Genomic DNA, 13,811 nt, shown 5'->3' on the forward strand with positions numbered 1-13,811 from the left:
GTTGGCCCGGCTGATCTCAAACTTCTGACCTTGTGATCAACCCGCCACCCTCTCAAAGTGCTGGGATTACAGGCATGAGCCACTGCACCAAATCTAATCTTATTAACTGTCAATCTAATCTTATAACTGTATGTTAGCCTTTGTGCGCAAAATGCTGTGATTCTGCTCACGATCTCCAATTTTTGTTGTTGTTGTTGGTTTTACGTTTGTTTTGTTTGTTTTAGACAGAGTTTTGCTCTTTTGCCCAGGCTGGAGTGCAGTGGTACGATCTCAGAACACTGCAACCTCCACCCCGCCCCGCCTCTGCCTCCCAGGTTCAAGCGATTATTCTGCCTCAGCCTCCCAGGTAGCTGAGATTACAGGTGCTCACCACCACACAGCCTGCTAATTTTTGTATTTTTTTTTCTTTTTTTTTTTAGTAGAGACAGGGCTTCACTACATTGACCAGGCTGGTCTCGAACTCCTGACCTCAAATGATCCACCTGCCTTGGCCTCCCAAAGTACTGGGATTACAGGCGTTAGCCACCGCGTTTGACCTCTCCATTTTTACCTGTATAAATGAGTCCCACTTTTCCCCATAGTGGAAGCACTGATCACCATTCTTCAGTGTCCTTGTGTCCCTGGACAGCTACCTTCACACATTTGTGTTCGAATAAACTTTTTTTTTTTTTTCTTGAGACAGAGTCTCGTTCTGTCGCCCAGGCTGGAGTGCAGTGGCGTGATCTCGGCTCACTGCAACATCCACCTCCCAGGTTCAAGCGATTCTCGTGCCTCAGCTTCCTGAGTAGCTGGGACTACAGGTGTGCACCACCACACCCAGTTAATTTTTGTATTTTTACTAGAGACTGGGTTACAGCATGTTAGCCAGGCTGGTCTCAAACTCCTGGTCTCAAGCAATCTGCCTGCCTCGGCTTCCCAAAGTGCTGGGATTACAGGCGTGAACCACTGTGTCCAGATTTATTTTTTAATTTTTCAGAGGCAGGGTCTTTCTCTGTCATTCAGGCTGGAGTGCAGTGACTCTGGACTCCATAGCTGACTCTGGACCTCCTTCCTGGGCTCCTCTTGCCTCAGCCTCCCAAGTTGCTGGGACTACAGACACGTGCCACCATGTCTGGCTAATTTTCTTTATTTTTTGTAGAGAGACAAGGTCTCGATATGTTGCCCTGGCTGGTCCTTAACTTCTGGCTTCAAGCTATGCTCCTTCCTCAGCCTCCTGAGTAGCTGGGATTACAGGTGCACGCCCCCCTGCCTGGCCACCATGACCAATTTCAAGCTACCAATATAAGATCATTGAACATGCAATTGGAAAGAAATGCACAGTATTACATCGTTCTATAGTAAGCCTATTACAAAGACATAATAAATGTAAATTGTCCAGGCAAGATGGTTCATACCTGTAATCCCAGCACTTTGGGAGGCTGAGGCAGGAGGATCGCTTTGAGCTCAGGAGTCTGAGGCCAGCCTGGGTAACATAGTGAGACCCCATCTCTACAAAAAAAACACCAAATTCGCTGAGTGTGGTGGCGGGCACCTGTAGTCCCAGCTACTCAGGAGGCCAAGGCAGGAGAATCACTTGAGCCCAGGAGGCGGAGGTTGCAGTGAGCACATACATTGGCACACAAATTGGCAGATACTACCATACAGTGTGGTTTTTTCTCCAGAGAACTGGCTGGTAAGTGTTTACCATAGTAAGAAGGCTTACTATAGAATAATGTAATACTGTGCATTTCTTTCCAATTCCATGTTCAATGATCTCTTATTGGTAACTTGAAATTGGCCGTGGTGGCCAAGCATAGGGGCATGCACCAGTAAGGGAAAGCTGAAATGGAAAGCAGAGGGTTTAGGGCAGCAGTCCTGAATTCCGGAGTGCTGTCCCCCTGGGGGAGTTATGGGAATCTGGGGGGGTTGTTTTTAGTTGTCACAGTGGAGGTCCTAGGATGCTACCACAGCGTTTATGCGGCTGGGGTCAGCGACAATAAAAGTTACGCAATGAAGGTTTGTCCTGCATTCTCATGACTTTGTTTTCTTTTTGAGACAGAGTCTTGCTCTGTCACCCAGGCTGGAGTGCAGTGGTACCATCTCGGCTCACTGCAACCTCTGCCTCCCAGGTTCAAGGAATTCTCCTCCCTTAGCCTCCTGAGTAGCTGGGATCACAGGAGTGCACCACCATGCCCAGCTAATTTTGTATTTTTAGTAGAGATGGAGTTTCACTAAAAAAAAAAAATGGTGACCAGGCTGGTCTCAAACTCCTGACCTCAGGTGATCCTCCTGCCTCGGCCTCCCAAAGTGCTGGGATTGCAGGCGTGAGCCACTGCGTCCAGCTCATTCCCATGACTTTGGAACATCTGTGGGAAATTCATGGAGTTGGAAAGTCTGTTACTAAGCCTCTGAGCCCCAAATCTGTTTTGCGTATTTTATGACAGCTCACCTCCCCACTCCCTCGCCCCACCCTGTTTCTTTTTTCCTTGTCGCTGAATCACAGGGAAACAGGTCGTTTGTCCTGTAGACGGGCTCACCTTCTGGACTGGGCTGATTGCTGCCTCATGGTGTCGTTTCACTGGCAACTTTATCATCCTGTTTTCTGCAAATTGGTAGTTAGAGTGGGAAGCTTGATCTGATTTTTTTGTTTGTTTTAAGGGAGCTCGGTAGCTGGTAGTTAGCTTCCTGCTGCTTAGCTGAAGCTGGGGAGTGGCTGCTGGTTTCTCTTTCCTCCTGTTAGGACTGCTGAGAGCTCTGGTAGTGCCTGCCTCTTCTCAGTAAAATTCCTCATCCATCTTTTTTTTTTTTTTTTGAGGCAGAGTTTTACTCGTTTCCCAGGCTGGAGTGCAATGGCGTAATCTCAGCTTACTGCAACCTCCGCCTCCCAAGTTTAAGCGATTCTCCTGCCTCAGCCTCCCAAGTAGCTGGGATTACAGGTGCACGCCACCACGCCCCGCTAATTTTTGCATTTTTAGTAGAGACAGGGTTTCACCATGTTGGCCAGACTGGTCTTGAACTCCTGACCTCAGGTGATCCGCTGCCTCGGCCTCCCAAAGTGCTGGGATTACAGGCGTGAGTCACTGTGCCCAGCCATGGCTGATTTTTGTATTTTTATAAGGACGGGGTTTCACCGTGTTGGCCAAGCTGGTCTCTGACTCCCGACTTCAGTTGATCCGCCTGCCTCGGCCTCCCAAAGTGCTGGAATTACAGGTGTAAGTCACCACACCGGGCCCATTTCTATTTTTAAAAAATTTTTAAATAGGCAGGGCGCGGTGGCTCACGTCTGTAATCCCAGCACTTTGGGAAGCTGAGGCAGGAGAATCCCTTGAACTTGTGAGGCGGCGGTTGCAGTGAGCTGAGATCACGCCATTGCACTCCAGCCTGGGCAACAAGAGCAAAACTCTCTCAAAAAGTAATACTAATAATAGTTAATAAATAAATAAATAAATAAATAAATATAAGACTCTGAGGGGACTCAGAGTCAGCAAGAGCCTGGCCTAGCAGGACTCTGTCCCCTGCCTCCATGCTGCCTTCCTGGAGGCCTTCCTGGCTGCCTGGGGGAGGGGAGCAGAGTGGGGGCCCCTTTCTGTTGGGGCATCACAACAGTTCCCCAAGGAAGACCCCCAGGGGACCCAGATGGGGGATGCGACCTTGACCTGCCTCTCTCCCCCACCCTTATGGCCAGGCTTGGGGTGCCTGGTGCAGGTGGAGGAGCTAAGAGTAGATAACAAGATGGACTTCGTGGCAGGCACTGGGGAGGGAGGAGGGGCTACGGGCTCGCCTCCCTCCCGCAGCCCAGCCACACCTGCTCTGGAAAGCCCTGTAGCTCCTGGGCGGGGATTGCCAGTCACCGATGCTGGAAGGGTTTCTTTGGCTCTGAGTGAAGAGAGACCCAGAGGGAACGCTGAGGTGCCTGCCCAACCACTCTGTCCCGGTTTCCTTCAGCAGGACCAGATGAGAGAAGGTGAGGGGGCTCCTCTCCCACCCTACGACACGCACACCTGTGCACACACGCCCAGGCGGAGAGCAGGGATTTGGGACGTGGACCTGCGTGCCCTCCTGGGTCTCTGGTGCTCTCTGGGATGCACCTGCAACTCACGACCTCCAGGAGAGCAGGGTCCCTCCCTCAGCAGCCAGGATCCCCTCCCCAGCCTGCCGCCCTCCTTAGCTCCCTCCCCACTTCCTTCCAGGTGGATCTGTTTCTAGAGCTCCAACCACCACCTCCCTCCCCTTCTCCACCCCGGGCCACCGGGTCCTTCCTTGTCTCCCTCCCCTTCTCCACCCCGGGCCACCGGGTCCTTCCTTGTCTCCCTCCCTTCAGCAGTTTCTAGGAACCACCCTGGCAGTAATGGTGCGGATGGCTCGCGCACAGCTAGTGGTGACCCGACTTTCCTGTCTCCACCCTGGGGCTCCTCAGAGCCTTCATGGAACCCAAGCTGCTGGTCTCACCTCCGAGCCCTGCCCTCGCCCAGGGAGGCGGCTCCGTCCCCCCTGAACTCCCTAATCCCGCTCTGAATCACCGCTTCTGTTCTGGGTCGGAGAATAAAGGTGGGGTTTCCAAGTGATCGCCCTACGTTATTGTCTGAAGCTCCCTTCTCCTCCCCAGAGTGGAAGTGATAATGCCGGGAATCCGGGAATCCCGGGGAGGTGCAAGAAGACAGCGGGCTCGAGGCGGTGGGGTGCGACTGAGCCGGACGTGCTGAGCTGCCCGGGGCACGGGGCGGTTGGGGTAGAGAAAGGCTTTCAGAGCTGGGGGACAGGACGGGGCCCCGGGTGAGCGGAGAGCTGGGTTATTTCACGGGAACAGCTGGTGACAAAGCCGGAGGGGTGTGCGGGGCCAGGCGAGAGGCTGGGATTCGGTCTTAAGAGGCATAGGGAGCCCTGAAGGGGCTGTGAGCTGGGAAGGGGCAGAGCCGGCGCTGGGTGTAGGGGACAGAGGGGAGAGGAGGAAGCCGGGCTGCAATAGAAAGACATGGATGGGGCTGGGCGTGGTGGCTGCCGCCTGTAATCCCAGCACTTTGGGAGGCCGAGATAGGCGGATCACTTGAGGTCAGGAGTTCGAGACCAGTCTGGCCAACATGGAGAAACCCCGTCTCTACTAAAAATACAAAATTAGCCAGGCATGGTGGTGCATGCCTGTAATCCCAGCTACTCGGGAGGCTGAGGCAGGTGAATCGTTTGAACCTGGGAGGCGGAAGTTGCGGTGAGCCGAGACTGTGCCATTGCACTCCAGCCTGGGCAACAAGAGCAAAACTCCGTCTCAAAAAACAAAACAAAACAAAAAAAAACTCAGTAAGATAGACCAGGTGTGGTGGCTCATGCCTGTAATCCCAGCACTTTGGGAGGCTGAGGAAGGAGAACAGAGGACCTCCTGAGGCCAGGAGTTTGAGATCAGTGTGGGCCACATAGCAAGACCCGTCCCCACCGCCCCCCTCAAAATCCCTACAAAAAAAGCAACTCAAAAAAAGAATGCCTTCAGGCAGAATGGGAGTGGTGCTTGGTTCAAGCCTGACAGAAGTGTGAGTTTGGGGCACCAATTCTGCTCTGAATACCAGGGACAGCCCATGTCATACAGCATTTCCTTTTGTGCCCACACAGCCCTAAGGGAGGTGTGGTTTGTTGTTGTTGTTTCTTTTTGAGACGGACTTTTGCTCTGGTTGCCCAGGCTGGAGGGCAATGGCACAATCTCGGTTCACTGCAACCTCCGCCTCCCAGGTTCAAGCGATTCTCCTTCCTCAGCCTCCCAAGTAGCTGAGATTACAGCCATGAGCCACCACGCCTGGCTAATTTTTTGTATTTAGTAGAAATGGGGTTTCACCATATTAGTCAGGCTGGTCTCGAACTCCTGACCTCAGGTGATCCACCCGCCTCAGCCTCCCAAAGTGCTGGGATTACAGGCATGAGCCACTGCACTGGCTTTTTTTTTTTTTTTTTTTTTTTGACACAGAGTCTCGCTGTGTCGCGCAGGCTGGAGTGCAATGGTGCGATCTCAGCTCACTGCAACCTCCAGGGAGGTATTGTTTTTATCCCTCCCCACAACCCCCTGTTGATGGACAGGCTAGGACAATGAAACACAGAGAAGTGAAAGCCCTGGGTTAAAGTCACACAGCGCATAAGAGGTTCCTGATCATGCTGCGCATGCATCTCGCCAAATCTCAAAAATTCACAATCTCATAGCGCTGTTTGCTCCGTGAGGCCTCCCCACCACTTCCTTCTCTCCCTGCAGGCTCGAGTCAAGGTCAGTGCCCAGCTTCCTGCTCTTGGGCTACTCAGCAGCCACCCTCCTCCTTCCTGGGTAAGGAGGTAGGGAGCTACCAAGGAGGCAGGGACATCCGTCTAGAACATTCTGCTTTTCTTTTTTCTTTTTCTTTTTTTTTTTTTTTTTTTTTTTGAGATAGAGCCTGACTCTGTCACCCAGGCTGGAGTTCAGCTGTAGTGTAATGGCACAATCGCAGCTCACCACAACCTCCATCTCCCAGGTTCAAGCAATTCTCCTGCCTCAGCCTCCCGAGTAGCTGGGATTACAGGCATGTGCCACCACGCCTGGCTAATTTTTGTATTTTTAGTAGAGACGGGTTTCTCCATGTTGGTCAGGCTGCTTTCGAACTCCTGACCTCAGGTGATCCGCCCCCGCTTGGCCTCCCAAAGAGCTGGAATTACCGGCACAAGCCACTGTGCCTGGCCTAATTTTCTCTAAAATAGAGACAAGTTCTCACTGTGTGGTCCTGGCTGATCTCAAACTCCTGAACTCAAGCAATCCTCCCAGCTCAGCCTCCCAAAGTGCTAGCATTACATGTGTGAGCCATCATGCCTGGTCCCTGTCTGTTTCGTTCTCCCTGTCTCTCTTGTCCTGCCTCTCTCTGTGTCTTGTCTTTTTCTCTATTTGTCTCTTCCTCTGTCCCTTTTATCATCTCTGTCCCTTCCCTCCCTCCCTCCCTCCCTTCCTTCCTTCCTTCCTTCCTTCCTTCCTTCCTTCCTTCCTTCCATAGGTGAGAAAAAGTAGCATCTCTTCCTCACCTATCACAAAGTTTGCAGCTGGGGCACCTATAGTAAAAGGTTAACAGACACAAGCATAACAAATGTATTTAAGGCAAGTGTTACATGACATGGGAGTCTTCACAAATGAAGGCCTAAAGAAACAGGGAAACCTGGGTGGGATTTTTGTTTTGTTTTGTTTTTAGATGAAGCTTCACTCTATTGCCCAGGCTGGAGTGCAGTGGCACGATCTTGGTTTACTGACTGCAATCTCTGCCTTCCATGATCAAGTGATTCTCCTGCCTCAACCTCCCCAGTAGCTGGGATTACAGGTGTGTGCCACCACGCCCAGCTAATTTTTGTATTTTTAGTATAGCAGGGGTTTCACTATGTTGGCCAGACTGGTCTCGAACTGCTAACCTCAGGTGATTCACCCACTTCGGCTTCCGAAAGTTCTGGGATTACAGGCGTGAGCCACTGTGCCCAGCTACCCTCCTGTTCTGTGATCTATGGTTTAAATGCTACATTTGACCACTGTCAATACTCCCAGTATGAAAAGTGGGAAACCTGGGTTCTTCACCCAGAGCCTATAACGAACAGCATTCTTTGCCTTGTGGGTGACAATAGCAAACACTTACCGCCTGTGTATATGTGCCAGACACTGTTTTAATCCTCAGAGGGGTGATGTTACTTGCCCAAAATCACACAGCTGGTGACTGTGAGTCTGAAATTGGCCAGAGCTTGTGCACCTAGCCACTGGTGGTGATGGGTCTTTGAGTCATCAAGTCCAGCATTCTGTGTTGGACTTAGTGAAAGGATATACTTTTGTAGTGATGAGAAAGGAGCTTTATCTAGAATTTGTGTGGCCAGGCATGGTGGCTCATGCCTATAATCTCAGCACTTTGGGAGGCTGAGGCGGGTGGATCCCTTGAGGTCAGGAGTTCGAGACCAGGCTGGCCAACATGGTAAAACCCTGTCCGACTAAAAATACAAAAATTAGCCGGGCATGGTGGTGCACGCCTGCAATCCCAGCTACTCAGGAGGCTGAGGCAAGAGAATCGCTTGAACCCAGGAGGCGGAGGTTGCAGTGAGCCAAGATGGTGCCACTGCACTCCAGCTTGGGTGACAGCAAGACTCCATCTCAAAAAAAAAAAAAAAAAAAAAAAAAAAGAAGAAAGAAAAAAGAAAAGAAGAAGAAGTGAACCGGTTCAAAGACCATAATCATACATATCACACAAGACCGGAAGTGGACCAGGGTCAGTTAATTTAGCAGCTCCACAAAGTCATCAGTCACCTGAGCTCCATCCATCTTCATATGCTGTGCTACCATTTCTTTTTTTTTTTTTTTTGAGACGGAGTCTCGCTCTGTCTCCCAGGCTGGAGTGCAATGGCGTGATCTCAGCTTACTGCAAGTTGCGCCTCCCGGGTTCACGCCATTCTCCTGCCTCAACCTCTGGAGTAGCTGGGACTACAGGCGCCCACCACCACACCCGGCTAATTTTTTTTTTTATATTTTTAGTAGAGACAGGGTTTCACCGTGTTAGCCAGGATAGTCTTGATCTCCTGACCTCGTGATCTGCCTGCCTCGGCCTCCCAAAGTGCTGGGATTACAGGTGTGAGCCACCACGCCCAGCCAGCTACCATTTCTTAGCTGTATCATCTCATGGTCCCAAAAGGGCTGCTACACATCCAGCCATCACATACAGATAATTCCTTTCAAAAACAGCAGAAAGAGGCTCATTCTTGTCTTGGTCCCTTTTGAAGAATGAATGAAACCTTCCTAAGCCTTCCAGCAACTTCCCCCCAACTCCGATGGGTAGGAATTGTCACATACCCATGTGGCCCGATAGGAGGCAAAATAAATGAGACTTCTGGGATTAGTTTAGCCTCAGATTCTGCAGCTGGGAAGTTGATCAGCCACCTCTGAAGGACATGCAGCTTGCAGAAAATTAAGGTGGTGTTACCAAGAAGAAAAGAGGAAATGGCTTTAGAGTAGACAACAGGGATGCCCTGAGGGGTTGTGTAGGTTGTTCTCTTCATGAAGTCCCCTGGTCAACAAGGCAAGTGGGGTTTAAACAGACCCACAGTCTACTCATCAAACCAGGTGTCTTTGGCATTGTGTCCACCCAGAGAGCTTACTGTTTCTTTTCTTTTTTTTTTTGAGATGGAGTCTTGCTCTGTCACCCTGGCTGGAGTGCAGTGGCATGATCTTGGCTCACTGCACCCCCCGCCTCCCGGGTTCAAGCAATTCTCCTGCCTCAGCCTCCCAAGTAGCTAGGATTACGGGCATCTGCCACCATACCTGGCCAAGTTTTGTATTTTTAGTAGAGATGGGGCCTTATCATGTTGGCCAGGTTGGTCTCCAGCTCCTGACCTCAGGTGATCTGCCCACCTCGGCCTCCCAAAGTGCTGGGATTACAGGCGTGAGCCACCGCGCCACAACTCATCTTTTAGAGCCAGCCTACACTTGTCATAGGCCATGGCCGATGAATGGGAAGTCCACGGTGGGGCTGGGTGTTCCTCTCAAGCTCAACTGGCTGTGGCCAGGAGGGCAGGCAGGCCAGGTGGACAATTTCCCTTCAAAGTGGATACAGGCAGGACATGCAAAGATGAATATCTCTGGCACTGTACTCTGGCAAGTAGGAAAATAAAAAAAGATGAACATCTCGGGTTGGGCGCGGTGGCTCACGCCTGTAATCGCAGCACTTTGCGAGGCTGAGGCAGGCAGATCACGAGGTCAGGAGTTCGAGACTAGCCTGACCAACATGGTGAAACCCCGTTTCTACTAAAAATACAAAAGTTAGTCAGGCGTGGTGGCTGGCGCCTGTAATCCCAGCTACTCAGGAGGCTGAGACAGGAGAATAGCTTGAACCTGGGAGGCAGAGGTTGCAGTGAGCAGAGATTGTGCCACTGCACTCCAGCCTGGGTGACAGAGACTCCATTTAAAAAAAAAAAAAAAATAGAACATCTCTACAAACTGGATCACCAGTAAATAATAGCTACATATACTTGTACTCACCATATGTGGACACCCACATATGTACACGCAGTCGATAAACACCCACATTTAAACATACAATGTGGGGCAGGTGCAGTGGCTCACGCCTATAATCCCAGCACTTTGGGAGGCCAAGGTGGGAAGATCACCTGGGCCTAGGAGTTTGAGACCAGCCTGACCAACATACTGAGACCTTATCTCTACAAAAGAAAATTTGTTTTTAGTTAGCTGGGCGTGGTGATGTGCACCTGTAGTCCCAACTACTCGGGAGGCTGAGGCAGGAGGATTGCTGAGCCTAGGAGGTCAAGGCTACAGTAAGCCACGTTCTCACCACTGCACTACAGCCCAGGTGACAGAGCAAGATTCTGTCTCAAAAAATAATAAATTAATAAATAAAACAAAAAATGCATACAATGTATAGATACACAAAATATATATATATATATACTCCTATGTATACACATTCACATATACACACATGCTGTGTTCACAACCACCTAGATGACATATGTATGTGTATACATACTTACACATATACCCTTACATGTACACAATATATCTCTACCCATACACTACCATGTACATATGTCCATTTGTACACAGCTGTATATGTACACACACAATTTTGCACACACCTGTATATATGCAATGTATGGATCCCCATATCCACATTACACACAATGTGTGCACATCCACCTGTGTACACACACCCACCTATGAACACAATGTAGACACATCTGTATAAACACACTCAAGATACATGCCTATGCACATAGGCAAGTATGTGCCAAGTATTTACACACCCGAAGTAAAAGCACACTCACACGCACCCACACTATGCCTGCGCGCCACCGCATGGCCACGTTCACCAGCGCCCTGGGCCTCCATCTCCCAGCTAACATGTCCTATTTTCCTCCCCTGACAGCCATGCTGCTCGTTCGGATGTCTTTCTCCTTTCCCATGGCCCACTTCATCCTCTTTGTCTTTATGGTGTCCACTATATTTCACGTTCAGCAGCGGCTAGCAAAGATTCAAGCCATGTGGGAGTTACCAGTGCAGATCCCAGTGCTAGCCTCAACATCAAAGGCACTGGGACCCAGCCAGCTCAGGGGGATGTGGACGATCAATGCGATAGGCCGCTTGGGGAACCAGATGGGTGAGTACGCCACGCTGTATGCCCTGGCCAAGATGAACGGGCGGCCCGCCTTCATCCCGGCCCAGATGCACAACACCCTGGCCCCCATCTTCAGAATCACCCTGCCGGTACTGCACAGCGCCATGGCCAGCGGGATCCCTTGGCAAAACTACCACCTGAACGACTGGATGGAGGAGGAGTACCGCCACATCCCAGGGGAGTACGTCCGCCTCACGGGCTACCCCTGCTCCTGGACCTTCTACCACCACCTCCGCCACGAGATCCTCCAGGAGTTCACCCTGCACGACCACGTGCGGGAGGAGGCCCAGAAGTTCCTGCGGGGCCTGCAGGTGAACGGGAGCCGGCCGGGCACCTTTGTAGGGGTCCATGTTCGCCGAGGGGACTATGTCCATGTCATGCCAAAAGTGTGGAAGGGGGTGGTGGCCGACCGGCGATACCTACAGCAGGCCCTGGACTGGTTCCGAGCTCGCTACAGCTCCCCCATCTTCGTGGTCACCAGTAATGGCATGGCCTGGTGTCGGGAGAACATTGACACCTCCCACGGTGATGTGGTGTTTGCTGGCAATGGCATTGAGGGCTCACCTGCCAAAGATTTTGCTCTACTCACACAGTGTAACCACACCATCATGACCATCGGGACGTTCGGGATCTGGGCCGCCTACCTCACGGGCGGAGACACCATCTACCTGGCCAATTACACACTCCCCGACTCCCCTTTCCTCAAAATCTTTAAGCCAGAGGCAGCCTTCCTGCCAGAGTGGACGGGGATTGCCGCAGACCTGTCCCCCTTACTCAAGCACTAATGCTGGCTGGTCCTTTGAGACACCTTCTCCTTCTCTGGCTCCCTCAAGATGAGTGCCTGGGCATGAGAAGCACGTGGTTCCATAAGCAGGACCCTTCTCTCTTCTGTGAAGATGCGTTGGGCTGCAAGTAACAGAAATCTCAATGAACAGTGGCCTGTCGTGATGGCTCATGCCTGTAATCCCAGCACTTTGGGAGGCCGAGGCGGGTGGATCACTTGAGGTCAGGAGTTCAAGACCAGCCTGGCCAACATGGTGAAACCCCATCTTGACTAAAAATACAAAAATTAGCCAGGTGTGGTGGTGCATACCTGTAATCCCAGCTACTCGGGAGGCTGAGGCAAGAGAATCGCTTGAACCCAGGAGGCGGAGGTTGCAGTAAGCCGAGATGTTGCCACTGCACTCCAGCCTGGGTGACAGAGCAAGACTCCATCTCAAAAGAAAAGAAAAGAAATGAATGGGTTCAAAGACCATAATCATGCATATCACACAAGACCAGAAGTGGCCCAGGTCCAGGGTCAGTTAATTTAGCAGCTCCACAAAGTCATCAGTCACCTGAGTGCCATCCATCTTCATATGCTGTGCCACCATATCTTAGCTGTATCATCCCATGGTCCCAAAAGGGCTGCTACACATCCAGTCATCACATACAGATAATTCCTTTCAAAAACAGCAGATAGAGCCTTGTTCTTATCTTGGTCCCTTATGAAGAATGAATGAAACCTTCCTAAGCCTTCCAGCAACTTCCCCCCAACTCCGATGGGTAGGAATTGTCACATACCCATGTGACCCGATAGGAGGCAAAAGAAATGAGACTTCTGGGATTAGTTTAGCCTCAGATTCTGCAGCTGGGAAGTTGATCAGCCGCCTCTGAAGGACATGCAGCTTGCAGAAAATTAGGGTGGTGTTACCAAGGAGAAAAGGGGAACTGGCTTTAGGGTAGACCACAGGGATGCCCTGAGGGGTTGTGTAGGTTGTTCACTGCACAAAGTCCCCTGGTCAACAAGGCAAGTGGGGTTTAAACAGACCCACAGTCTACTCATCAAACCAGGTGTCCTTGGCATTGTGTCCACCCAGAGAGCTCACTGTTTTTTTTTTTTTTTTTTGAGACGGAGTCTTGCTCTGTCCCCCAGGCTGGAGTGCAGTGGCATGATCTTGGCTCACTGCAACCTCCGCCTCCCGGGTTCAAGCGATTCTCCTGCCTCAGCCTCCCGAGTAGCTGGGATTACAGGTGCGTGCCACCATGCCCAGCTAATTTTTGTATGTTTAGTGGAAATGGAGTTTCACCATGTTGGTCAGGCTGGTCTCAAACTCCCGACCTCATGATCCGCCTTCCTCGGCCTCCCAAAGTGCTGGGATTACAGGTGTGAGTCACTGGGCCCGGCCCTAGAGCTCACTGTTTTCTAGTTAGTCCATCTAGAAGTGGAGCCTTTTTCCAGTTTGCACAAATGTGCCATATTGGCTTGTACCTGGCATGCATCCAAATCCATATGTCCTGCCTCTTCAATCCTGGCTTTCTAGGGCCTGGGATGGTCATTGCTGAGAACTCAGAGACCAGCCTGGCTCAGTGAACTTCAGGGCGTTCCATTCATTCTTTCAGTTGCAGCATATCTGTTACATGTCAGGCAGTGAAATACCCCACAGCAGCCTTCCCTCTTAGAGGATACATTTGTAACCATTACGGAGTCATCAAAGGAATAATTTTTTTTAATCACCAGTGTGAACACAGTCATAGAGTGGGGTATTCCCAGCTACCAGGGAGGCTGAGGTGGGAGGATTGCTTGTTGCCAGGAGTTAGGGACTATAGTGCACCATGACTGGACTTGGGAATAGCCACTGCACTGCAGCCTGGACAACGTAGTGATACCCTGACTCTTATAAATAAATAAACAAATAAACACAA

General features: G+C 51.0%; 1 protein-coding gene across 1 annotated transcript; it reads left to right on the forward strand.

Annotated features, from left to right (window-relative positions):
- Positions 1-3,757: 3,757 nt before the first annotated feature.
- Positions 3,758-13,811, forward strand: FUT2 (fucosyltransferase 2). The gene is made up of 2 exons (XM_012509815.2): positions 3,758-3,943; positions 10,878-13,811. The coding sequence occupies exons 1-2, from the start codon at positions 3,934-3,936 to the stop codon at positions 11,909-11,911; spliced, it is 1,044 nt and encodes a 347-aa protein (XP_012365269.2). The 5' UTR covers positions 3,758-3,933; the 3' UTR covers positions 11,912-13,811.

The sequence above is a fragment of the Nomascus leucogenys genome, chromosome 10, assembly GCF_006542625.1.
Source record: "Nomascus leucogenys isolate Asia chromosome 10, Asia_NLE_v1, whole genome shotgun sequence".
Taxonomy (NCBI): Eukaryota; Metazoa; Chordata; class Mammalia; order Primates; family Hylobatidae; genus Nomascus; species Nomascus leucogenys.